General features: G+C 45.1%; 1 protein-coding gene across 3 annotated transcripts in view; it reads left to right on the top strand.

The window, feature by feature from the left end:
• The window catches only part of Bcat1 (branched chain amino acid transaminase 1), a 71,707-nt gene extending 47,766 nt beyond the window's left edge, over positions 1–23,941 (top strand). For all 3 annotated transcript variants that reach the window (XM_041644222.1, XM_041644216.1, XM_041644228.1), the window contains 6 exons: positions 1,756–1,919; positions 10,137–10,279; positions 14,187–14,272; positions 16,232–16,372; positions 18,714–18,788; positions 22,041–23,941. In XM_041644222.1, coding sequence (XP_041500156.1) covers positions 1,756–1,919; positions 10,137–10,279; positions 14,187–14,272; positions 16,232–16,372; positions 18,714–18,788; positions 22,041–22,082 — 651 coding nt within the window. In that variant the 3' untranslated portion in view covers positions 22,083–23,941. The remainder of the gene's footprint in view (positions 1–1,755; positions 1,920–10,136; positions 10,280–14,186; positions 14,273–16,231; positions 16,373–18,713; positions 18,789–22,040) is intronic.
• The last annotated feature ends 2,933 nt before the right edge of the window (positions 23,942–26,874 follow it).

Genomic DNA, 26,874 nt, shown 5'->3' with positions numbered 1-26,874 from the left:
GACGCTTCCCAAGGCTTATAGATATTTACCATCTGGTTCTTCCCCCTCCCCACAAGACAGGGATTTCCTGCCTGTCCGTCTTGGAACTATCTTTGTAGCCCAGGCTGGCTTTGAACTCAGTGTTCCGTCTTTCCTCTGCCCCAAGTGCTGGAGTTAAAGGCTAAAGTGCTGTTGTGAGAGATGACCTTGGGGCCAGGGGCAGGTGAGAGGCAAGTACACCATGCAGGCAGAGTTTAAGTGAGGGGTTTATTGAGAGAAGGGTGAAGGGAGGGAAGAGAGAAGGAGAAATATTTGGAGAGGAAGAAGCTAGGAGCAACCTGCCTCTGGAGCAGGGTAAGGGGGGATGGGTGGAGCTTGTCTCTTAAAGGGACCTTTTGCACCCGCATACCTAGGTAGTGATGTAGCAGCCACAGGACCCTAAGTTGGCCAGGGTACTGCCCGTTTTTATCTTGCCAGGTGACAGGGGCCAGCATAATGCCTGAATCCTAACAACTGTCACCCAGCCACCATCTGGTTCTTAATGAGGGGGCCTGGACAGACAGACAGACAGACAGTGTGCAGTAGAGTAGGTGCGATGGAATGCAAGCAAATGGCAGCTTGATAGGCCAGCATCAGCTTGTCAATAAACCCCTGCCCCATCACTGTCGCTTCTCATGGCTTCCATCCTCGGTGACACCAGCAGATCAGGCTGCAGTTAGCACCTGTCGCAGGCAATCCTGGTTGGTTGTCTGTTGCTGAGGTCTTGTGCTGCATAGCTCACTGGAAACAGACCATTCTCCCTTTAGGACACACTGCCTTGGATACTTTCAGTCTCTAATAATCCAGAGGCCCAAGTTAACATCCTCCCTTGTGCTGGAGGAGTCTGTAGGTCTCCAGTATTCATAGAAAAGGCTGTCTGTCCTCTGTCTTTCATTCATTTCTTGTTTAAAGACTATTTTTATTTTATGTGGAAGGTTGTTTTTCTGCATGTGTGTATGTATGCTGTGTGTGTGCAGTAGCGGAGGAGGCCAGAAGAGGGCACTATGAACATAATGCACTGGCAGTGGCATTATGAAAAGCTGTGAGCCTCCATGTGGGTGATGGGAACTGAATCTGGGTCCCCTACAAGAGCAGCCAGTGCTGTTAGCTGCTGGACCACCTCTCCAGCTCCCGGTTCATGATGCGAGGTCTCCTGTCCTTTTGATGTTATTTCTCCTGTCTGTCCTCTCTGTCTAGAAAAGCTACCCCATCTGCCACCTTTTATTGCCTTACAGGTAGGCATGGTCGCAGCCTCCTTCTCCATGTCTACTCCCTGCTCACTGCCCTCACATGTTCTGGATGCCCAACAGGCTGGGGAAAGAGTCATAACTCAGGAAAAAACCAAAAATGAAGCTTAAAGTTTTTTTTTAAGTCACATTTATTTATTTTGTGTGTGTGCAGGGTGGGGCTGGAGGAATATGCATGCCATACCATGTATGTGGAGGTCAGGGGACAGCTTATGGAGGTTAGTTCTCTTCTTTCTACCCTGTGATGTTTAGGCATCAGGTTCCAATTAGTTGAGTTTTCAGGCTTGGCAGCAAGCGCTTTACCCATTGAGCCATCCTGTGTCCCATCCTGTCCTGTCCTTCTCACCTCCTAACCTAAATACTCATAGTCAGTCTTTTCTTTAAAAGGCTTTGGTTGGGTCCCCCTTCTGGGAGGGGGACACAGTCTATCCCAGGCTTACAAAGGACGTCTCACTGTCTGTTACAGAGGTGTCTTTTATCTTTATTACAGCCGTCTCTTGGAGTCAAGAAGCCATCCAAAGCCCAGCTCTTTGTGATCCTGAGCCCTGTGGGATCTTATTTTTCTGGTGGAACATTCAATCCAGTGTCACTGTGGGCCAATCCAAAATATGTCAGAGCCTGGAAAGGTGGAACTGGGGACTGCAAGATGGGCGGGTAAGTCAGTCTGGGCGTCCTTTCCTGGCTGTTCATTGTTGGTTGTGTGCCTCCAGCCATGTGGGCAGAGTGTTCAGGAGTGAATAAATAGCTCTTTGTGCTTTAAGGTTTAGCTAGGCGAATTCTGGGAAGAGGAATGGCAGAGACACAGTCACAAGCCAGATGCAGAGGAAGCAAGATGAGAATGCCTCACTGAGAAAAGGTACCAAGCCACGTGGCTAAACATGGATAAGAATTATGGGTTAACTTAAAATGTAAGAGCTAGTTAATAAGCCTGAAAAGTAGGCCAAACAGTTTATAATTTTTTTTTAAAAAAATTAGCTTTGTCCATGTGCTAGTTGCTGGTGTCACTTGTGGCCCCTTCTTGGGTAGCAATGACAGCCATGACATGAGCGTGGGACTGTGCTTTGAACCCATATCCCTGAGCTCTGCTCCTCTCCAGCTGCAGGCTGGTTCTGGAATTGATGCTGTCAGTTGGCTCCAGGGAGCTGTCTGGGAAGGTGCCTGCTTCCCTGAAACACCGTCTGCTCTGCCATGGATGGCAGGCACACCTGCTGTGAAGGGACAGAAAAAAGCCCCGCTTTGGTATTGCCTGGCCAGTCTCACATCAGTATGTAGTTGGCAGGAAATGAAAGCGCATTTGAGATGGGCTGGCCTGTTTCAGGATGTACTTGGCCCTGAATTCAGAATGCCCCTTGATGGGTAGACTGGAAGGATTAAGTTCGCTGGGGCTCTTCCCAGGTCTGAATCAGCTGTGACATACATGTTACAGCCAGGGCAGACGCTCCTGGAAAGTGACTTTCCATGATGTCCTGGGAGGTTTAGGATAGTCAGAGCCCAGTGACCGGCCTCTGAGATGTGGGGGATGATGACATCTGGATGTGAAAGGTGCCCTACTCCCAGTGACAAACCTTTTCTTTCTTACCATTTCTAGAGATGGGCTTCTCTAGAGAAATATGTATAGCAGGCTTTTTTGGACTGCCAGTCCCCAAATTGTGACATGGAGACTTTTTATTAGTTATGAATGTTTGACTTGGCTTATGATCGTTTCTAGCTAGCTCTTAGAATGTAACCTGTTTCTCTTCATGTATGTTTTGCCTCGGGCCTTTTCACTGCCCTTTCCTTCTGTATGTCCTACCTTACCTGTCTGGCTGGCTGGGCACTGCCTGGCTGGCTGGTCCTAGGTGTCTCACTCTCTTTCTCCCTTGTTCTCTCGAGGCTAGATTTCTCCTATTTACTCTCTCTGCCTGCCCCATCTATCCCTCTATTCCCTAGCTATTGACCATTCAGCTTTTTATTAGTCCAATCAGGTGCCTTAGGTAGGCAAGGTGAAATAAATGCATCACATCTTTATATACTAAACAAATGCAGCATAAATAAATGTAACATCTATGCACACTTAAATATTCTATTCCACAACAGCTATAGATTCGTTGCTTCAGGTCTATTCCTTCAGTCTTTTGTATTTGTAATATTGTTACATTTAACTTGAACAGTATCTGCTACAGAGGAACAAAAAACAGAATTCTAATCTCTCTTTAAAAGAGCAGATGGGGGCTGGAGAGACAGCTCAGTGGTTAAGAGCACTTGCTGCTCCTCTAGAGAGCTGGAGTTAAATTCGCTGCATGTCAGGAGGCTCGGGACAACTTGGAAATCCAGCTCCCTGGGATCTGATGCTTTCTTTTGACCTTTGTAGGCAGCTGCACGTGACATATGGCAAACAAACACAGACATACTCTGTGGAGAGTATGTATTTGTGTTACTGGAATATCAGTGCTCATCACCATAAATGCCAGTGAGCAGAGGCAGGGACCGACAATTGAAGGTGCGCTCTATTCGCAGAGTCTGTCATCTGAGAACAAGGTAGAATAGCATCTTAGTATCTTGTCTCACGTCTCATCTGCATCCAGCAGTCCTGGGGGAGGTAGAGTTAGGCACAAAGCAGCCCATCGTTGGAGCTCTGCCAGGTGTCAGGCAATTTTCTGAGACCCCTGGTGTTCTTACCTCTCCTGTTTTAAAATTTATTATATATGTGTGTGAGAGTTTTGCCTGACTGTAAGTCTGTGACCCATGTTCTTGCCTAGTGTCCTTGGAGGACAGAAGGTGGCCTTGGATCCCCTGAATCTGTACTTCTAGGTGGTCGTGAGCGGCCATGTGAGTGCTGGGAACGGAACCCAGTCCTTTGCAAGAGAAACCATTGTTCTTACCACTGAGCCATCTCTTCAGCCTCCTTGTGTCTCATATATGTCTCTACATTCCCAACGTGGAGTATAAATGTCTCCTTATGGGGCAGAATATTAAGGAGCCCCTCTTTGTCCCTCCCGCCACTATTATTGGTACAATTGGTTACTTCTTGTCCCTTTCAGGGTCTCATCTGTCCATGCTGCTGACTTCAGGTTTTGTGTCACTGGGATCAATTTTAAAGTCAGTCAGCCTTTTTCCAACTGCAGGCTGCTCCCAATCTTTTGGTGGGGAAATGTGTACCTCTCCCAGTCCATGGTTGTCCCTGGGCCATCATCGTGGCATTGTATGAAGACATTAGCCCACCTGCAGGGTGCCTTGACATAAGTGAGTTGACATAGTCATAGGTTCTGAGGTTTAGGGCGTGGGTATCACTGCATTGAAATGCGTGGCAAAGCTAAAAGCGTGAGTGTATTTATTATCTGACCATCTCATGTGTTAATGTTATGTGCTGGCGTAATCTTTATCTATCAGGGAGTAATAAAGCCGGGACACTTTGGGCTTCCTTTGAAGTCACTAAAGAGAGAGAAAAAAAAATGTAGGCTATTTAAACATTAAAGAAGCTTGGGGACTTGACTTTCCAAGCCCTTAGAGCCTGAGGCATTCTGAGATAATGGAGATGTATTGGTTGAGAAGCTGTTTCCCATAGACCTCTTATCCAGGCCTGAGTTTCAAGTTAGTTCTCAAGTCCTGTTTCCCCTCCTTCCCCTGTCAGGGCAGCATCTGTTTAAATTTTTTTTGATATTTATCTATCCTATAGTTACTTTATCTATTTGTGTCTATGTGCCAGTGTGTATGCCATGGCATGCAAGGCAGGCCAGAAGCCAACTCATGGGAGCTGGCCCTCTTCTTCCCCTGTGTGGGTCCTGGGGGATCAGACTGAGGCTTGGCAGCGAGTGCCTTTACCTGCTGATGCATTTGCTGGCCCAGGGCAGGATGTTAAGGAAAATGCTTGAAGAAACTAGGTCAGTTTATTGGGGTTCTTAACGCAGAGAATGGTCTGTGGTTTTCTCAGCTGAGACAGTGCCAAGTCTACGTTAACCAGGTTTGGTTTTAGAGAGCACTAATTCTTCAAAATTATAAGTGGGTATAAGTGATTAGTGATGCTGGGGGAGAAAGACAGACTTGGGTCTGACATGTGCTCTCTGTCCAGAGAGAGAGAGAGAGAGAGAGAGAGAGAGAGAGAGAGAGAGAGAGAGAAACAGAGAGAAAGACAAACATAGAGAGACAGAGAGAGAGACAAACAGAGAGAGACAGAGAGAGAGACAGAGAGAGAGAGACAAACAGAGAGAGACAAACAGAGAGAGACACAGAGAGAGACAAACAGAGAGAGACAGAGAGAGAGTTGTGCCTTGTGCACGCTGACATGTGGGTTCCCACTGGTCTAGATCATTGTTTTTTCTTTCTTAAGAAAATTAATAAATGGGGATGGAGAGGTGACTCAGTGGTTAAGGGCACTGGCTGCTTCTGCAGAAGACCTGGGTTTGATTTCCAGCACTCACATGGTGGCTCACATCACCTGTCACACCAGTTCCAGAGGATCCACCTCCTTCTTCTCATTCCCACAGGGGCCCTGCAGCATTTACCTAAATTGTTCTATTATTAATAAAAACCTGATAGATCAGGAAAGCAGCAGAGGAATGTCCAGCTAACCTTGTCTCTTCTCAAAAGGGCCCCCGAATCTTTCTAAGCCCCTCTCTACTCTTTCCTGTGCCTCTCTATTGTATCGAATCCTGGGTCCTCCAAAATCTTCATGGCTAATTCTGGTCAGTTGGTCATTGGCTCTGGAATGTAACCATATGATCATATCCTGCAACATTTCCCCCTTTTTATCTAAACAAAAAGGAAATGTTTTAGCTCTAACACAGTAAAACTATATATAGTAAGAATTACATTCATAATGTCCAGTCCATTTGTATTTGGCAATTTCGGAGAAAATACTCTTATCTGTCTATCTTGATGAGTCCAAATTTTTATACCTAGACCACTTTCTATCATACCTTGTATTACCATCCTAAAAGTATCTTTTTAGACCTTAAAACATTTTCCTAGATAAACATCGTAGTTTCTCAACCTTATACAATTTATATCTCTTTTGTAAGTTTCTTTTCTAAACTTGGTAAGAAAAAAAATGATATAACTATCTAGTCTTCAATTCCATCAGAGACCAGAGAGAATAGAATACTACCTGAGTAAACAGGAAGTGCAGACCAAGCAACTTCCAAAACTTTAGAAATGACAGAGACATCTGGACAGTCAGCCAAAGTTCCTCTGCATCGTTGGGGCATCCATCTTTGGCCGTAGGCCTAGGATATCTGACAGACTCTCCTCCCTTGTCTCAGCCAAGTTCAGCAATCACCTTTTGTGCCTTGCTTGTCCAGTACAGACAGCTTATTGCAGCAGTTGAGACAAGGGCAGCTTCTCTCCCAGTGGCTAAATTTGCCACAAATGAAAGCAAACCCCATATGGAGGTTCTTTGACGCCCATTATCGTCTCCGAAGTAGATTGGTGCTGCCAGGAGCAGACATGTTTCTTTGTCATTTAAAGCCTTATGTTATTAAAATGTTTTAAATAGTATATTCTATCTCTGAAGTGTTTGAAGATCATCTATCTAAAACATCTATTTGACTTTGAAAACACACCTAACACCCCAAGTTTGCATGTTATAGATGACTATTAACCTGCATTTCTTAATTACTCTAAATAGTTTATAATAATAACTTTCAAACTATTTGAAACTAAACTTTACATTTTAAATGAGCTGTAAAGGCACAATACATTAAACAAGAGTAGAACATATATACATATACATACAGTATGTTCTAACAAATAACCTTAAATTTGTGTCAATATACAAAAATCCATACCAATGTAAAATATTTGGGATTAATAGCTATTTCTTTTTAGTTTAAAAGTGTTTCATTTTATCCTATCATTCCTATGTCCACCTCCCTTTTTTTTTATCTTTTCAGAAAGAGATCCCAGAATCTAACCTCCTTTGCTTAGTGTTTTCCTTGACCATGACCAATAACAACTTGCACCAACCCCACTAAACGATGATAAACATCCATAACTACCAGATGACCAAAACTACCCACCCCACTTCTCGGGAATGTGGGCGTCGTGTTCTTAAAACTACTTCCTGTTGTCTCAGGACAACAGCATCTTTAGGGGACCCTGAGAAAGTGAAGATGATGTCAAGTTCTGGGAGAGCTAGCTGTTGTCCAGTCTCGATACAGTGGGAACATGCAGGGCTTATTGGAAGTCCTAGCGGAGTGATCTGAAGCTAAACCGTCTAACTAACTGCCTTGATGTCCTGAACAGTTTGTAGTCCAAAGCTGATCTGGCCAAGTGGCACTGCCACAGTCTAGGTGGCCTCGTCACTGCAGGATGCCATCATCTTCTGGAGACCTCAGAAGTTACTACCAGGTATAGTCATGTTCACTGCAGAAAACTTAAACATTTTAAATGAAAATATACAGCAGATCTTGGAGATGTTAAAGGACCACAATCTGTTAAATCATCCGGGGTCCTCAAACTTAGTTCCTAGTTACCTGCTTCAGACTCAATCCCAAAATCGCATACGGGAAGCTAGATGACGCTTATTTCTAGGATTAGTTATTATTCTATATGACCATTAATATCTGTCTGTCTGTCTGTCTGTCTGTCTATCTCTCTATAGATATCTATATGTATCTTATACATTTTGTAAAATATCCTTTATCCTAGGTAATTAATAGAATCTCTTTGTATTTTTTCCCCAGGAGCATTTTATAATCCCCAATAAGGCAAAATTCTCTTCAAAAAATTTTCTCTATATTATCTACATTCGAATCAGCTAATAAGATATCATCTATGTAATGGTAAATTATAGATTGAGGAAACTTTAAGAATTATTTCCAATAATTGTTGTACAGAATATTCTGGGAGGGGCTATTTAACATTCTTTGTGGCAAGACTCTCTATTGGTATCTTCTAACAGGTTGACATTATTGTAAGTGGGCACTATGGAGTCAAACTTTTTTCCATCGTCCTGTTCTTGTCAAGATATAATAAAAAAGCAGTCTTCTAAATCCACTCAGACAGGTTTGTCAGTTAAACATTTTAAAGGCAGGGAGGGCTATTGGTACCTTTGAAAGATCAACAGCTGTTGTGCCCTGCTTATGGTACAACTTGAACGCTTGGTGACTCTTAATTCCTTTTAACATTTCTCTCAGAAGCATTCTTTATTTTATGGTTTGTTTCTGAGATTGGAGGAATGTCAATCTGTGTTTTCCATTGCTGAAACAAATCATGTCCCCACAAATTCATTGCTGTGTTGGATTCGTATGGCTTTAATTTTACTACCTGTCTTTCTGGCCCTAAACACCCAACTCACCCTGTACTTTGATTTACCTGAGATAAAATTCCAACTCCTAGAAACTCAAATATTTACCCCCTGAAGAGGCCAATCTGGATGCAGAGATTTTGGTGCAATTATTTTACAGCTGTGCCTGTGTTAACCAAACCTTCACTTACTATGCATTTATTCATATTTTTTTCCTTTGATCATTGATCATTTATAGAAGTTTGCCAAATTCCTTGCTTTACAGTCTTTCCTGAGAGTTGTGTCTTACCTGCTGAAGCTGTTCTGTCGTCCACAGTACGGTTTGTAACAACAGGCAATACGTCCTTTAATTGCTCTATGGAGGAGTTTCTTCAGTGCTGACAGGGAGTGATTGAACCAAATTTGATGTTGGGGCCTGTGAGAGTCCCCCTAACACAGTTTGCAGTGGTAAAGGATTACTTCTCCATCCTAGTCCAATGCTGGCTGTTGCCACACTTTCCGTCTACTTCAGAAGGCTGGGATCTTCTGTTTGGGTTATCTCTAGAAAAAACATTGTTTCTAGGAATGCTTTGCCTACAATCCCTTTTCAGATGACCATGTTTATCACAATTAAAACATCTTTCCTTTTGACTTTTCCTAAAATTTTTAGAAATCACTTTTGTCAAAGTAGTATCATAAGTGAGATCCAGTATTAGCTGTATTTCTGATCCATTCATCTTTGGGTGCTGATCTTGCCTTTAAAGACCTAGTCACTCTTTTGCATCATGAATGAGCATTTTCAAAAGCCAAAGATTCAATTCATATTTGTCTGACTTCTGGATTTGATAGTATTCTATTTACAGGTCAATCTTTGGTCAATTTAGAGGTCAATCTTTGCAAAAAATCAGTGAAGGCTTCTTTTGGGCCTTGTATAATTTTAATAAATGGTTCAGTCCTCTCTCCTGATTCTTCAGCCCTGTCTCAAACATCTAGCATTGCTAGATGACGTAGGGCCTAGGTGTGGTCATCAAGTCCAAACTTTGCAAATCATCATTCTGGCCATCACTGAGAAGCTGGTCCACTGAGAAGCTGGTCTTGGGAAATATCATGCCTCTAGCCCTATGTTGTTGTTCTGTGGTTCTAGCTTCATCTTTCCAGAAGGTGCCTAGTGTTTCTTAGCACCAGGCTGTTTGGGGGCATGCATGTGATTCTCCTGATTCCATTCAGTTGTGATGGTCCTGCATGGGCCTGTGGACATAGATTTCTTTGGTGTTAGAGTCTCTAGTGCGCTTTCTTTAATGTTCTAAAGATAGAATAATGTATTAAAGTGATATCTCGTGTGAGCATGCTTGTGTTTGCATGTGTTCTTATCTGTCCGTCTGTCTGTCTTTGTGTGTGTGTCTTTGTGATTAAGGGTGGGCACAGTGACTCATTGCCTTAGCAGGCATTATCAGATCTCACAGCAGGGGGGGCCACGGGGGAGGGTGGTAAGAGTGAACCAACTCCCATGATTTGTCGTCTGACCTCCATACATGTACCCTGGAGGCATGTTGCGCTCTCTCTCTCTCTCTCTCTCTCTCTCTCTCTCTCTCTCTCTCATGAATGGGATCTTGAGACTGTAGAGTGGGTGACACATGTTCATGACCAGCAGGTTTTCTTCTCCCCATCAGCAATTACGGTGCATCCCTTCTGGCGCAGTGTGAAGCAGCGGAGAATGGTTGTCAGCAGGTCCTCTGGCTGTATGGCAAGGACGACCAGATAACCGAAGTGGGCACCATGAATCTGTTCCTCTACTGGATAAACGAAGATGGAGGTAATTGCTTTTCTGGTGATATGACTGACCGCTGACAACGACAAGGGTCCAGAGGCTGCTATGGAGCTGCCATCCGACTTGGTTTTATATTCTTGTTTCTGTTGTTTGGGTCCAGAGGCTGCTATGGAGCTGCCATCCGACTTGGTTTTATATTCTTGTTTCTGTTGTTTGGGTTGAGCCTGTGGCTTAAACCTCAGCTGATGGAGAGATGGCTCGGCACACTAGGGGACCTCTGTTCTGTTCTGAGCAACCACGTGGTGGTCACAACTGTTAATACGCAGCGTCAGGGAATCCAATGCACTCTTCCTGCTTCCATCGGCGCTGCACACATGCAACACACAGACATACAGACAAGATACATACAGTGTCACAACACTGTCGCTAGTGCTGAGTCTTGGTTAGTTCAGTGGTTGTTCAATCTGTACCAAGTGATATGTGCTAGTAACCATCTATTGGCTATGGGGGGAGGGGGATTAGTACAATGCTACATGCTAGGCAAGCTCCTTTTAGAGTTACACTTGTGGCCCCCATTTTACTGTTTATTTTGAGGCTCTCTGTAGTTTGCCTGGAGTGGCTTGAACTCACTGTGCACCTCACAGTGGCCTTGAACTTGCTATCTTACCTGAGCTTCCAACTTTGTGAGGATACAGTCATGCTTCACTAGACTTGGCTGGGATGCCCCTTTGACTTTTGTTTGACTTTGTGATGCTGAAGGCATAAGTCAGGACCCTTCTGCCCATTGTCAGGGCTCCACTTCTGCCCCATACCTCTCTCTCACTAGACTTCTCTTCAGAATTGGTGTCGTTGCTACACATTTTGATAACATCTCAGAAGTCCTATAGACTTTCTTTTTTTCCCATTTGATTAACTACACTCTTAGGGCTGCAAGGAGACTCAGTGGTTGGGAATGCTTGCCACCAAGACTGAGTTCAACACTTGATACCCATAAGGTGGAAAAAGAGAACCGACCCCCTTAGTTGTCCTGGTACATCCACCTGGATGCCCTGGCACATGTGTATCTGCACATTCCCATGCAAAATGCACAGTGTATATCCCGACCTTGCCATACATGTTCATTGACTCCTGCTGGCCGCTGTATGTAAATCACAGAGATTCTGTTCTTTTAGTTTTTTAAGATCTTGAACTCACTATACAGTCATGGCTGATCCCTCATTCTCTACTTCCTATGTGTGTGGAATTATAGCATACCTGGCTTGAGGTTTTGTGGGTTTTTTTGTTTTGTTTTGTTTTTGAGGTAGGGTCCCATCTGTAGTCTGTGCCAACCCCAAACTTACAGGATTCCTCCCGTCTCAGGCTGTAGAATGCTGTAATTATAAGCATGATCCCCTATATGTGGCTTAAAATTCAGGGCTGTCTCCAGCATCCTGAATGCTCAGGGTCTGCCGTTGATACGGGTTCAGTGAAATGGTGACACTTTATGTGGTGGAGAAGGGAGTTTCTATCCCACCCGGTCCCACAGCCCTTCAGTGCCAAAAAAACACATGGAGGCTTATATTAATTATAAACTATCCAAATAAACACATGGAGTTTATATTAATTATAAACTATATTAATTATAAACTGACCCATTTGCTCAGGCTAATTACTAACTAGCTCTTACAACTTAAATTAACTCATAATTCTTATCTATATTTAGCCACATAGCCTGGTATCTTTTCTCTTCCAAGAATTCTCCTATTCTGGTTGCCCCACCCATACTTCCAATAAACCAATCAGTGTTTTATTAAACCAATACAAGTGACAAATCTTTACAGTGTAGAAGAGCATCATCTTCTACAATATGATGTTGAGTTAAATGACCCAGGGCAAGGAACAAATTAGATCTACATTGACCATTAGGATTTTGATTGGTATGTGTAATTTAGGAGCACATTTTTAGACCTATCTCTATCTCAGCTGTGATCCGACACTCTCTAACACATCCTCGCGTGTCTCTCCTGGGAGGGTGAGGAGGAGAGAAAACAGTGGCTCACAGAACTCAGGGCGATAACCAGCCCCCGGCATTCTCTGAGTAACAGGCTGCATCTGTAGGGTTCTGTTTCCCCCGGCGCTGGCTCCGGCGAGTGTTTGGGTGGCAGGGGAAAATGACTGCTTCTCACCCAAATGTCGGCATGTCATCGGCTCTGTCTGGGGACCAGTGGAACAGATGTTCTGTTCCGTGACCTCAGGCTGGTGGTTACAGTTGGATGCTAAATCCGTTTCCCACAACAGTCTTTGCACACTTGGAGGCTGCTGTTTGTGTTTAACTCGGTGTTGTCTTAGAGTTGAGCTAACTGTAGGAAGGGTCTGTGTGTGTGTGAAAACTGCACACACACACACACACACACATACAGACGCACACACTTCTGTGTCTAGCTAACGAGCTATCGCAAAACGCGTTTATTTTGAGATAATTAACACTTCTAAAATGACAAGTAGCCTCCGGAACGTTGCCAGAGCCAATTTCTTCTTTCTAAAACGCAATTTTCAGAAATAATCTCTCCAAATCAAACTGCGGCAGCCTAGCAAAGACGATTCATTCATTCATTTTGTAACATTAAAAAATAAATATTATAGGGGCTTGGGGCATGCCCCAGGGGCTCAGAGTACTGCCCTTCCACAGTTCCCGGGACTTAAGTGGTCAGGATTGAAGTAGGGTGTTTTCCACCTTATGTTTTGAGGTACAAGGTGAGCCTAAGGCTACTGATTTGACAACCCATCCTTGCCTCTGCAGCACCGATATGAGCCACCCCGTTCAGCTTTTACATGGGTGCTGGGATCTGAACTCAGGCCCTGACTCGGGCTTCCCTGCCCAGACTACCTGGTTCTGAGGCACAGGGTTGCTGGCTATGGCACTGGCGTGGGTCCTACGCACGATTTTATGTTTGCTGCTCTAAGTGCCTACCAGCTTTTATTCCCTAAGTAATCATTCTGATCTAGACGTTTATTGTGAAGAGCATTCTTTAATTCTCACTTCCGAGAATAGACTTTATTTATTATTATTTGTGTGTGTGCGTGTGCATGTGTGCATTCTTTAGAAACTGCATGTGCTTTACATGTGTGCAGGAGCCCTTGGCAGCCAGAAGAGGGTGTTGGGATCCTCAGAACTAGAGTCACAGAGAGTTGTTAGGTGCCCTAGTTGGGTCCTCTGCAAGAGCAGCCAGTGCTCCTAAGGGCTGAGCAGTCACCAGCCTGAATCTCTTACCCTCGAAGCAGTTCATTGTTCCACAGCTGAAGGATGCATGGAAGATGACTAGATAAGGAGCTACCTTTCTGCGTCAAAAAAAAAAAAAAAATCTTCCTTTTACAAAAGTTGTATTGCATTCTTTTATGTTGTGTAAAACAAATAGCATGTACACTGTGCACATGTGTGGTGGTCAGGGGACACCCTGTGGGAATCGGTTCTCTCAACCACAAGATTTCTGGGAGGTTGAACTCAGGGCGCCAGACTTGGAACCTACCTTTATCCACTGAGCCATCTTGCTGGTCCCTTTTTGGTTTTGCTCATTTAAGAAAATTTGTGTTGTTCTTAATTATGTGTATGTGTGTGGATCTGCGTGAAGAAACGTGCCCACAAGTGCAGTGCCCATGGGTTCCGGGAGAGAGGACGAGTTCCCTTGAAACTGAGTTACAGGTCTCTTATGTGGGTACTGGGGGGAGCAGAACTCTTGTCCTTGCAAGAGCAATACCTGCTCTTAACCCACTGAGCTGTCTCTCTGGTTCTTGTATTAAAATTAGTACCTGGCTGAAAACCGAGTAGAGCTTTGAGAGCCCACTTATGCAGGAGAGTGGAGTTAACTACCTGCATGTTGATTATTGGTCTGATCGTGGGAAATGTTCCTAACAATGGCCATCGCGGTGACATGTCTAATGAGATTTTGCAAACACTCCTGTTTCTAATTAACAGAAGAAGAGCTGGCGACGCCTCCACTAGATGGCATCATTCTCCCGGGTGTGACGAGGCAGAGCATCATCCAGCTGGCGCAGCAGTGGGTGAGTGCCCTTGGTCCCAGCTTCCAAGTCCAGCAGAGACTCATCAAAAGTGATATCAGATCCTGTGGTTCCCACCAATAGTATCTAATCTTCAAATCTTCCCTCGAGCCAGAGATCTCTCTAGGTCTGTGTTGGCAAAAACAGCCAGTAAGTATTCTCTAGTAGGGCACACAGAGAGCCAGCTGAACAGGCTGTTTTGGTGAGCAGGGCTTCTGAGTAGGCTCAGTGCATACAGGGTGACTTCTGCTACTAACTTACCTGCGCCACGCCGGGTGTTTCCACGCAGCCCTTAACTTCAACTCGTGACATATTTATCCCAGTGTGTCCCTGACCATTATAGGAGCTACAGGTTTTCATTGATGTATTCATATCAGCAAAATGTTGATTTGTCTATTTTTCTCCTTCTACTATCCCCCCATTATCTTACACATGCTTATTTTGAAATTAAAAACACTTAAAGCAAATATAAAGTTGTTTTCAACAAACTTTCCAATCCATGCATAAGAGGCAGGAGTATTGAAGCGTGTGTTATTTGAAGTGACGCAGCATTTGTGAGGTGGATGTGGAGTGGGCTGGCAGGCTGGCGTGGGTCTTGGCTGGTGCTTGTGACCCACATGTTCTAAAGGTCCCCAGAGACCACGGGAAGGCTTTGAGCACACTGTGGCCAGACAGTCCTCGCAGACAAATGTTTAGACACACACATTATCTCAGAGCGGACCAGCGGTTTCTCTGGAAAAGACTGAAAGGAGAGGAAATGGCTAAACAATCCTACCCTGTACAGAGTGGACAGAACCAACTGCCGCCTGTCGGCTGCCACATCGGACATGGCATTTGCAAACCGTTGGTTTCATTTACAACAGCTTGCCCTGTCCCAAATGTGTCTGCACTTGGAGTGATGGCTTTTCGGAGCTCAGTAATTTGTTTTATTAGGAGAACAAATCGACCAAGTACGCAAGACCTGATGACAGGGTGTGAGCCTGCGTGTGTTCCACACCTCCCGTTCCCAAGCTTGGAAAACAGGTTATTATGGAAGGGTCTTTTTTGACTTCTTAGCTGCAGTTTATTTTAAAGCTTTCTTGAAACAGACAGAGTGCCAAGAGGCTCTCGGGGTCACCGCGACTTGCCAGGGAGCTAGTCCAGAGATAAAGATGAGCCCAGTGAACATGATTCTGTTGACTTGCAAGATGGGTTATTTTGTTTTCCGTTTTTTTTTTTTTCTCTTTAGAACACAGACCTTAATTGTTGTCAGTAATGTTTGCTGGTTTCTGGAACACAAATTGTTTAGCAATTTAATTTTGTACAAAATCACAACACTGCTAGGTTTAATTCTCATAAAATCAAAATATTGGCTCCTAACAGTGACTATTTCAGTTATATCAGCTTAGTTATGATTCTTACCAGTTTCAAAAGCAATCAGATCAGGCTTAGTTCAGATCTAGTCCTCTGTTTACTAGCTGTTTGGTCTTTTTTGGTTTTTCGAGACAGGGTTTCTCTGTAGCTTTGGAGCCTGTCCTGGAACTAACTCTTGTAGACCAGGCTGGCCTCGAACTTATAGAGATCCGCCTGCCTCTGCCTCCCGAGTGCTGGGATTAATGGCGTGTATCACTACTGCCCAACCTAGCTGTTTGGTCTTAAGGAAGCCCCTCAACCTTCTGGAAGCCAAGTGTCCTCCCTCTGACGTAGAGGAGGTGACGACGCCTTCAGAGCCTGGCAGCTCCCCCAGTACTGATGTGTGATGCCACCAATTTTTCTCCTTTATTATCAAAGACATGGAGAATGTATTAAGTGGGAGACCTAATCCATGACAGCATGTGGGTCTTGAACCAGGCATGTGTGAGAACACGCCACGAATGCGCTGGGAGCATCTTAGTGACTTCATTTGGAAGTTCAGCCAGACCCAAAGGTAAGCACTGACTTTTCTCTTTCTCTTCTTTGTTTATTTTTTGCTGTTCTACACAGGGTGAGTTTAAGGTGTGTGAGAGGTACCTCACCATGGATGACCTGACCACCGCCCTGGAGGGGAACAGAGTGAAGGAGATGTTCGGCTCAGGGACGGCCGGCATTGTCTGTCCAGTCTCAGGAGTTCTGTACAAAGGCCAGGTAAGACAAAAGGTTCTATATGTTAGTCATTTCTAAAGTCAGCTTTTGCCCTGGGGTTGGCGAGATGGCCCAGTGGTGGAGATATCTTTCATCCAGGCTGAAAACTTGAGTTTCGGTCCCTGGGATCCACATAACGGAAGGAAAGAAGCCAACTCTTGAAGCTTCTCATGTGTTTGACAGCACCGCACTCTGCCCGATGATCTCAGTCAGTAAGCAAATAAATGAATGGAATTATGAAATACATAAACACTTACCTGTCATGTAATGAAGTCATAAAATGTGTGAGGGAAATTTGAGCAGGTTGGGCCTGTGTTGGCACAGATCTTCCATCTTCCCGGCGGTTTAGTGAAGGCTCAGACGTGAATAGCGAGTCAGCCGTGTCCTTGGCAAGTGTGGAGCTGTGGGGAAAGACTTAACACAGCTGCCTTGCTCTGTCTGCCTGCTGAGGCAGGCTGCATAGCAGGAAGCTCAGTGTTCCAGCTTCCGAGGGAAAGTCAAGTTGCTGCCGTAGGAGCGGAGCAACAATAGGCACGAAAAGCACATGAGAACTGCCCGCTCTTTCCTCTGCTGCCGTCACTGTTGTTGGACTCAGACCTCTGCAGCAATTCGAGGATTACCTCTTTCCTACACTTGTCCCTTTTATAAAGAACAGATTTATTTTATTTCACGTGTACAGCTATTTTGTATGCATGTCTGTCTGGGCACTGTGTACACACAATGCCACGGATGCCAGAAGAGGGTGCTGGAGCCCCTGAAACTGCCGCCACAGGTGGTTGTAAGTCACTCTGTGGGTGCTGGGAATCAAATTGGGGTCTTCTGGAAGAGCAGCCTGTGCTCTTAACCATGCAGCCCTCTTACCCATCTTTCTTGTGCCATGTATGCGTTATCTTGCCGGTTGGAGGCCTTTCTCCATTATAGCAAAGCCAGTCCTCATGCATGTCATTCAGCCTGTCTTTTTTTGAGATAGAATTTCTGTGTAACAGCTCTGGCCACCCGAGAACTAACTTTGTAGACTAGGCTGGCCTTGAACTCACAGAAATCTGCCTGCCTGTGCCTCTCAAGTGCTAGGATTAAAGGCGTGTGCCACCACTGCCCAGATCAGCCTCTACTTTTAGAGTGTAAAGATAGGAATTATTTTTACAGGCATTCTATAAATGTGTAAATGTTACTCTATATGTGTATGGGCAGTCTGTAACTGTAGGCATTATTCTGTAGTTGTGTGCTTGTTATTCCTATAAGACTAACTGCTTCAAATGACTTGTTAAATGTAAATTCCCCTGACTTCAACCTCAGCTGATTGGGTTTACAATGATGATGATGATGATGATGTTTTGCTTGACATTTCAGTGTTTGCTTTCCAGGGGTGGTTGCTGATACAGTTTCATGTAAAGATTATTTCACTGTGGAAGAACTACCTGGTTTTATATCCATGTGGCAGAAAGATGGGAGGGAGGCATGCATGCCAGAGAGGGATCTAGAAAAACAAAGAGGGAAAGAAGAGATTGCAGGAAGCTAGTTTGAGTATTTTTTGGCAGTGTCTATGTGTGATATTGGTCCGTTTTGGTAACTAAAATCCACTTGTTACTCCACTCTAGAAATAAAAGTTTACAAAGGTTAACTTATTTTTAATGCTTCTCCTAAATGCTTCTGGGAGGCATTCAGAACCCAAAGGGCTTGTAATTATCCTATTACACTAAAAAGGCATAATAAGAAGAGTGTTTGAGAATATGAGCTATCTACTAAAATCAAAGCATCAAAAGCCAGCCTGCCAGCAAGACATGAACGGGCAGGACTCAGATACACACTACGGGCACGAAATCTCTTTCAGCTATGAATTTAGCCTGCCTTCCCATGGGAGTTACAGCCCTTGGAGGTACACCTTGCCCTAGATGCAGGTTCAGAAACCCTTTTGTGAATGGGGATGAGACTTGCTTTAATTTATCCCTTTGAAATGACTTGCTTTGGTTTGTTGCAAAATATCTTTGAGATCTGGATTGTTGGCAGAGGGTTCAATAGAGGGCAATTATTCATCCTATGAATTCTTAGAATCCTGAGTTCCTCTACTGTTTCAGGGACCTCTTCTAGTCTCCCGAATCCCTTAGACTGTCCGAAGAATGGCACTCAAACCTTTTGTGTGCTCGATTGAGTTGGTAGGAAACGAACACGCTGTCACTGGCTGACTTTTTTTTCAAATTCTGAGCAGAGATAACTCAGGTGTAGGAGGTAGCGTGTGTGGTAGGTATGCTGGGGTGCCTCTCTGGGCCTAGCGGAGTTGCCATCATGTCACAGGAATGCCATGTGTGCTGCCCACTCTCAGAGCGCTCTCTCCCTTCTTCTGCAGATGCTGCACATCCCAACAATGGAGAATGGGCCCAAGCTTGCAAGCCGCATCTTGGAAAAGTTGACCGATATCCAGGTAGACGTTTTGACCAGCTGGGGTTGGGGATCAGCTAGGAGATGGCTCAGAGGTTAAGAATATTACTGCTCTTGAAGAGGACCTGAGTTCATTCTCCAGAACCCACAAGTGGGCTCACAGCCCTAGTTCCAAGAAATCTGATGCCCTCTTCTGCATGCCTGAGGTACTCTGTGCATATGGTGCACATATGCACATGTAGCAAAAACATTAAGATACATAAAATAAAAGTAAAGAAAATATTGCAAGCAAACCCACCTTGGGGCTCATAATCATAAGAAGCTTGGTGAGGTGGCACACCCCTTTAATACCAGTACTTGGGAAGTATGGGCAAGGGGATCTCTGACTTCAAGGCCAGCCTGCTCCACATAGGGAGTTCAGGTCCTGTCTTTAAAAAAAAAAAAGTTGAAATAGAAAAGATTCATATAGGGGGTGGGTGAATTAAAATGCTCACTGTCCATTGTACTCAGGTCCCCAGAATCCTATATAAATACTGGATGGACACAGCAACCCAGCTGGGAATTCCAGCTTCTGAATTACTAAGTGAATAACTAAGTGGTTAGTGAGACTACCATATCCGTGAGCTCTGGATTTGACTGAGAGACCCTACCTCTAAGAATAAGGTAGAAGAATGTCGGCCTTGGGATTTTCCATGCATGTGCACACGTGTACATCCACAGACACATGTATCTATATACATACAGAAATGCATAACACACACACATATAATAAAGGACATGCATGGTAGAACATTTGAGAAAACCAGACCTTTTCTCTCTTGACTTTCATGTTCTTTAGCGACGGTGGCATTGACTCTAACATGGGCTGGGGATGTAGCTTGCCTGGCAGCGGGCTTTCTAACACGCATGGCACCCTGGGTTGTGATGCCTACAGCCAGTGGGTTTCGTGTGCATGCCTACAGTTCAACACATGGGGGTTGGAGGTGGGAGGATCAGAAGTTCGTGGCCGTCAGATACGTTGCAAGTTTGAGGCCAGCCTAGGCTACGAGACAGCCAGCCTTTAAAAACACACGAAAGGCCGACAATTCACTTGGAACTCATACAGAACAGAGAGACAAAGAGGTTGTAAGCACAGGCACAGGGGATCAGGAAGTGCCTCAGCGCCACTCACCCCGTACGAGCACCGTACATTTCCCAGCGTTTGTAAGCACCAGGGCCAACCACCAGCAATCAAAACCACATCTTTTTTCCCCTCAATTATTTTGTGCTTGTGTCCTCAAGTCTCCAAATTATTCCCTTACAAGAGGGCAAATTGGTTCTGATCGCCAAGGGACTAGCTAGCCTGTTTCCAAGAACAACAATTTTGGCAATTACTGAGGGAGCAAGAAAAGAAGGATGTTACATCATGTTTGAGATTTGATCTCTTTGGGTGTTACATGGAAACATGATGTTTCCCTACAAAGTGTCCCACAGATTTTGAAGACAAGGGTAATAACCAGCAACGCAAGGGAAAGAGAAACTGAGGCTCTTGCCAGTATGACCCAGGGGGAAATCTCTGAAACCTCGGATCTGACTTGACGTTTAGACTTTTAGTGCTAGGCTAAGTAAGTGCTTGTCCAATGGGGCCAATAACCCACACTGTCCAGGGTGCTAGGTTACTATACACACCTGTTGCAGGCGAGAGTTCAATACAAGGTTATTCTGTCCCCCCCCCCCCCCTTCTTTCTATTTATAACCAACAAGGAAAAGCACTCCTGTTTTTTTTTTTTTTTTTTTTTTTTTTTTTTTAGCAGAAGCCGAGGTAAGCATGGGCAACGCTGCTGCCTGCTCTTCTGTTTCTGCCCACCAAGCCACAGCAGCACCCAGTCTTTAGGTCAGCTCTGTTCTCCAGATGCTCTGTGTCCCGTGATGCTGCCTGCCTCTGCTGAACCTCCTACGGTTTGGTTTACAGGGTCATGTCTGTCCTTCAGCATCCATCCCTTGTGGGACTCTGTATCACTGGGTTTGCTTTTGAGACAGGGTCTCACGGTGTAGACCAGGCTAGCCCTGAACCTCTGTGGGAACCTTTTAAATACCTCCTGAGCCACCTAAGACCCTGATGTTTCTTTATAATCAGTCACGTTTGTCCCCTCCTCCAGCTGTTTTAATGCTGGAGGTTTTTCCTTCTCTTTATGTCACCTGGAGTTTATCTCGGGGTCTAGGGTAGAGAATACAGACAGTAATGTTTCTTCACTGAAAGGAACAAGAAGCTGAGATAAATTTCTTTTTTTCTTTTTTTTTTTTTTTTGGTTTTTCGAGACAGGGTTTCTCTGTGGCTTTGGAGCCTGTCCTGGAACTAGCTCTGTAGACCAGGCTGGTCTCGAACTCACAGAGATCCACCTGCCTCTGCCTCCCGAGTGCTAGGATAAGTTTCTTTAAAACAAATCTTGTGGTGTTCCTAAGTATTTACATATTCTAAGAAAAGATAGGAAAAGTGTCTTAAACCATGTGGCATTGGTGACCTTTGTAGTGAAACACTCAAGGCTAGGGATTTACAAGGAAAGGCTTGTCCAGCTCACAGTTTTAGAGAATCAATATTGATCTGGTCTCTGAGGTTGGCAGGTGGCAGGTGACCAAGCCACACACCCTAAAGTTCTGCTGTCTTTCAGTAGCGTCACCCTGGAGAAAGGCCTTCGAATGAGGGCCGCTGAAGGAGACCCAACTGACTTCACATCACTGGAAGTGTCAGACTCCCCTTCCAAAGCATGTTTTCCTGTCTGGATGGATACTGACACGGCTATACCTGCCCCAGGGCAGCTGGAGCCTGGGCCTCATGATCAGGGAAAGCAGTATGAACAATGAGCTCTTGGTTCATGGGATGGGAAAAGGCAGCTACAGGTTCACAATAAGGCCATTTTCATTTTATTGATCGAGGTAGGGTCTCATATAGCCCAGGCTAGCCTTAAACGCCTGTAGATCCTCCTGCCTTCATCGCCCAAGGGCTGGGATTGCAAGCATGTGTTGTCACCCCTGATTTACTGATTTTTTTTGTAGACTGATTTTTGTTTTTAGTTACGTGTATATGGGTATGCTGAAGGGGTTGAAAGTGTATGGAGGCCAGAGAGGGCCTTGGATCCATGGAACTGGAATCAGACGTTTGTGTGCGGACACCCAGGTCCTCTAGAAGGTCCGTCTGTGCTTTGAACAGCCAAGCCCTCTGCGGTGTAGTAATCGAGCCCATTGGACAGTTGTGACTGCTCGGGTTTGCTCAAGTCTTGGTTTTACACTAAAACATGTGTTTTTGTTTTTGTTGTAGTACGGAAGGGAGGAGAGTGACTGGACAATCGTGTTACCCTGATGGAAAATCTCAGTGGGTCGATGGTGTGCCACAGAAGACAGACCTCTGCCCCGAACCGTGACCGCCTGTTTAGTTTTCTATGTTAGAGATGCAGTGTTTGTGTGTTACCAAGTTAAGGTTTTTCCTCGAGCCACAGAAATTGTCGGTACCAGATATCACCCGTAAACGCGGTAGCGACTGGTTACTGTCGTTTTCTCTACTGGAGCTTTCTCTGAGAAGATATCGATGCCTCCCTTTGTCCTGCACAAGATCCAAATGTTCGTTAGCAGAAGGTAGCGTTCCCCCAACCACTGAGACGTCTGTATGTGCAGAAGGATGGCTGAGGACATTTCATAGGTGGTGTCCCTGTGGCTCATGGGTAGCCTTGGGAACACTCAGCAGGGCTTTTTGTTATTGTTGCCAGTGAGGTTTTTTTGGGTTTTGGTTGGGAGTTGAACTCTCTAGGTAGCCCTGGCTGGCCTGGTACTCCCTGATGTCTGCCCAAGCTGATCTCAGACTCAACACCGTCCTCTTGCCTCCGCCTTCTGAAGCCGGGTGACGGCTGGGCATGGTCATGTCTTGATTTGTTTTTTGTCTTTGAGTCAAAAATGCAGTCACCTGGATTTCTTCCCTCCGTGCTTTTGTAGGTCCTTAAGTCCAAGCTAAGGAGGAACTGTCCCTCCCTGGTATCAGGGTCTGCCGCAGTTTCACCTGGAGGGTCTCTGAGGCTCAAGCTCATTGCCCCCACTGCCTTTTGTATAGTATTAGAACTGCCTGCTCACCATGCTGCTATGGACTAGGGGCCCTATGCCTTCTAGATGGTTGTATCCTCAAAGCCCAGCACACGATAGGTGTTCGGTACGTATTTACTATAAAAACAAACACTGAAGCGTGCTTCCTGTCTCCATGCTGGACCACTTTCGGAAGCCATGCCCGATTCTGGAAGCACGCTGCAGCATCACCTCACACTGTCTTTCTTGTCCACTGACTCCTGCATCATGGTCGGTTGGGAGAATGATGTTACATTTTAAGGTTATATTGGAACTGAAGTGATTGCCCTGGACAGAATTCATGATAAAGTGCCAACCACATGGAAATGACAATGCTGTACTTTGAGTGTTAAATGCCAAACAGAAGGGTAGGTAGGAAGACACTCTGGGTTTTGATCTTCATCCACCTTTTGTGCCATTCTCTTGGGTGAGCATTGATGTGCCACCTGGCTGGGTAACAGAATAATTCCAGACAGTGTTTCCCTTGTTTAGGGACTGTGAGTGGAAAGGTCTTTCATTTCCCGGTTTATCCAGGAGAGAGTCGTGTCTGCTCTTTAGCCTTTGCGTTCAGAGTCAGGAGCCTGAGTCTAAATAGACAGTGGTGTCCAGATGTGCTCCCACAGATATCTGGGCAGCCATAGCTACACACAGGAAGCCTGAGTTACACAGGCCCAGGATTTGTGCTCCTTTGCTACCTCGCCTGGTGATGTTGGTGCGGAGAGCAAATGAGTACCACAAGCTTTGACATCAGAGATTATGGGAGGGAACAGCGTCAGCACAGGGGCCACATCTTTCTTAAGCAGACAGAAAGAGGCATTGTGAGCAAGGCTTGGCTTTCAGGGAACATGGTCAGAAGGTCTTGAAGGGACTTAAAGGGATGGTAGTGCAAAGGTGGTGACATGCGGACACTGGGTGAAGGGTTTATAGAAGCACAGTTATGCACTCAGAGGTGGCCTTGGGCCACAGCCATGTTGAGTGCAGCGCTCTATGTTTGTGTTAAGGACCCGAGGTGGTTGTATTCTGCAACAGATAAATTCTTCATTGTTGGCAGGCTCTTCAGATCTGTGATTATGCACACTTTGCTGCTGTCAATAAAACAACTGAAAAGCACACTGTCTCGTGTCGTGAAACCGTCAAGCTTGCATGTGTGAAGTTATAGTATGTCCCAAGGTTTGGGCAGTAGCTGCAGTAAATGGAGTGGGCATGTTTGAGCCACGGCAGCACCAAGCGTAAGGACTGAGGGCACCAGATACCTGAAACCACACGACCATCCCAAATGTTTGAGCAAGAAATAAAAGGGGCATTTAAGAACCACCCTGGGCTGGTGAAATGGCACAGGAAGGAAAGTCCTGGCCACCCAGCCTGATGACATAAATTCAGTCCCAGGACTGACCTGGTTGAAGGAAAGAACTGACTTCTACAGGTTTTCCTTTGACCTCTGTGTGCCTGCCATAGAATGCTCCCAACCATCCCTTAACACAGCACATGAGTAAATCAAGCAAACAAACCATCTCCCCTGGCTACAGTGTTTTGTCCCTGCCTTTCAGTGTGGCACAGAAAGACGATCGATGTGATAGCCAATCTCAAACTGTCATCTGAAGGGAGACGGACCTCCCTGAGTTTGGATGACGAGACCTAATGGGCTGGGATGTGGGCCTCGAAAGGGAAAGGAACCTGTTGAGCGACGGCATTCCTGTGTCTGCTCACCGACCTACCAGGCTGTGAACAAGCAGCCTGGACTTCTCATCACGGGGCTGCACGCAGCCATCCATCTGGCCATGAAACCTTCCTGCCATGAAGAGCACATCTCTTCAGACTGAGTCAAAATCAGCCCCCTTTTCTCTACTTGCTTTTGTGAGGTATTTAGCTGTGAGCAAAGTTACTAAAACTGGTCTTCTGTTTTCTGCCGTAATGAGTTCACCTCTCTGACAAATGATGCTCCAGCATGTGGCTAGTTACCTTCAGAGTACAAAATACTTTACAAAGATACATGGTCAAGGCCCAATAGCATAAAAAAGACCTTGTAACTATATTAGTTCTTGATCAACTTGCCTTCAAATGCACTTGCCTTTGAGAGAATAAAGCCAAATCCATAAATATATTTATTATATATGCATTTTTACAATTATGTGTATAGATTTTTTTTTCCTGATTTCATGTCTGTCTGTGCACATATATGTGCCAGATCCCCATGGCTGGAGAAGGATGTTGGAACTCTTAGGACTAGAATTTCACAGGTGTGAGATGCCATGTGGGTGCTGGGAATTCAACATAGGTCCTCTGGAAGAGCAGCCAGTGCTCTTAACCACTGAGCTATGCCTCCAGCCCCACATATGTTCTTTGGTGGTTTATTCAAATTAATGTAAGTGTAACAAAAACTAAAGGTGTTTTTTTTTTTTTTAAGAATTGCCATAAATTGAACTTAAGAGAATCTTGTGTTAAGACCTGCACACATTGTTAACCTTTGAAAATCTCGGTCCATGCTAATATCGTTAACAGGGAATTAGATGTAAGTGTTGGGGTCAAAGCCTAGCAGCAGAATACTTGACTAGAAAGCCCAAGGCCATGGGTCTGATCCTCCAGCATCGAGGGACAAGAAAAAGGGAGAAAGAAACAACACATGGAATCAGGAAAGTCCTTCCCCTTCTGACAGTGTCAATGCTGCTCTTCCCCAGGAATGACTCGGGAGACATGTCATTGCTGAGGGAGGGGACACACATTGCAGGCACCGCTGTGACAGATGGATGAGACAATGTCTCCTTCAGGGTCGGACATGTCTCTGTTGACATGAGAAGTACAGATAGTAAGGAAGGGGTTTCCAGCTTTTGTGATGATTTTTCTACAAGGCTGATTTAACATGATCTTAAGCATATTCTCCTCATCAAGGGTCTGATCCCACATAAGACACGTGACCAAGCCTTCCTGTCTTGATAACATGCGTATTACACAGCCTGACTTCCTTTGGAATGTCGACAGGAGGCAAATTCACGTCCTGAAGTTGGGAACCTCATGATCAGGTAGGTGTAGATGCTGATCCATGAAGTATCTGCGTGGCTTTCCAGCTCCTCCTAGGAAACCTGTGGCTATTTTCCCCCAAAGTCATGGTTACCAGGGGCTTTTTTAAATGCAATGAAAAAAAAATATTTCCAATTTTCCATTATTTTTTCTATAAGCATTTATTTTTGTTTTATGTGTCTGTGTGTTTGGCTCCATGTCTGTCTTTGTAACTGCATGCAGGCCAGGAGAGGGTACTGGATCCTGTGGCCCTGGAGTTAACAGATGTTTGTGAGCATCCAGTGAGTATTTGGAATTACACCTGGGTCTTCTGAGGAGCAGCTATCTCTCCAGCCCTTGCCGTCCCATTCTTAAGAGATCTGTGCTGTCTCTGGTCCCTAATTTTCAAAGCTGAACTTTTTTTTTAAAAGAACAAAGTGACTTGTATTTGTTTAAAGGTAGTTATATAATCAAGTAAGCATTTCTCATTGAAGATTCCTTCACCCTGGGAAACAGGCGATCCCTGCTTTAATCTCTGGCATCTTCTGAGCTAGGGAATATCCTAACATGCAGATGGCTAATCATGAGAGAATGGTAAGAGCTGTTGGCTGATCTCATGGCCAGGAGTTCACTCCTTAATTGGTGAGTAGAGGAGACAGAAACCGGAGTGGGAACCAATTGTATGAGTCAAGTTCTACCGTCCACGTGAATAGAACCTCGATGGGCAGGTCGCATGTCTGGCTACTCATCAGATCAGTGAGTTCCAAGGATAGCAGATGGTCCTCTGTTAGGTGGCCCTCACCCCGTCAACTGAGGTCCTAAGAATATGGCCAATCCTGCCTAAACTTCCCAGCCTGCTTGGCTCCCTGTGCAGGCTGGTGCTTGGCTCCCTGTGTAGGCAGGATGCAGATAAAGACAACAGTATCAAAACTTGAAACCTCCCAGCTGTTACCGTCCCCTGTGCAGAGGTTAATTTTAACTGTGGGCTGTGTCATAGTTAGCTTCAGCTGTGAATCTGACACCCAGAAGAGGATGCTCAACCTAAGAAC

The sequence above is a fragment of the Microtus oregoni genome, unplaced genomic scaffold, assembly GCF_018167655.1.
Source record: "Microtus oregoni isolate MIOR12 unplaced genomic scaffold, Mior012 000002F_ref0000024, whole genome shotgun sequence".
Classification (NCBI taxonomy): Eukaryota; Metazoa; Chordata; class Mammalia; order Rodentia; family Cricetidae; genus Microtus; species Microtus oregoni.
The sequence above is the reverse complement of the archived record's forward strand: the minus strand, read 5'-3'. Positions and strand labels throughout refer to the sequence as shown.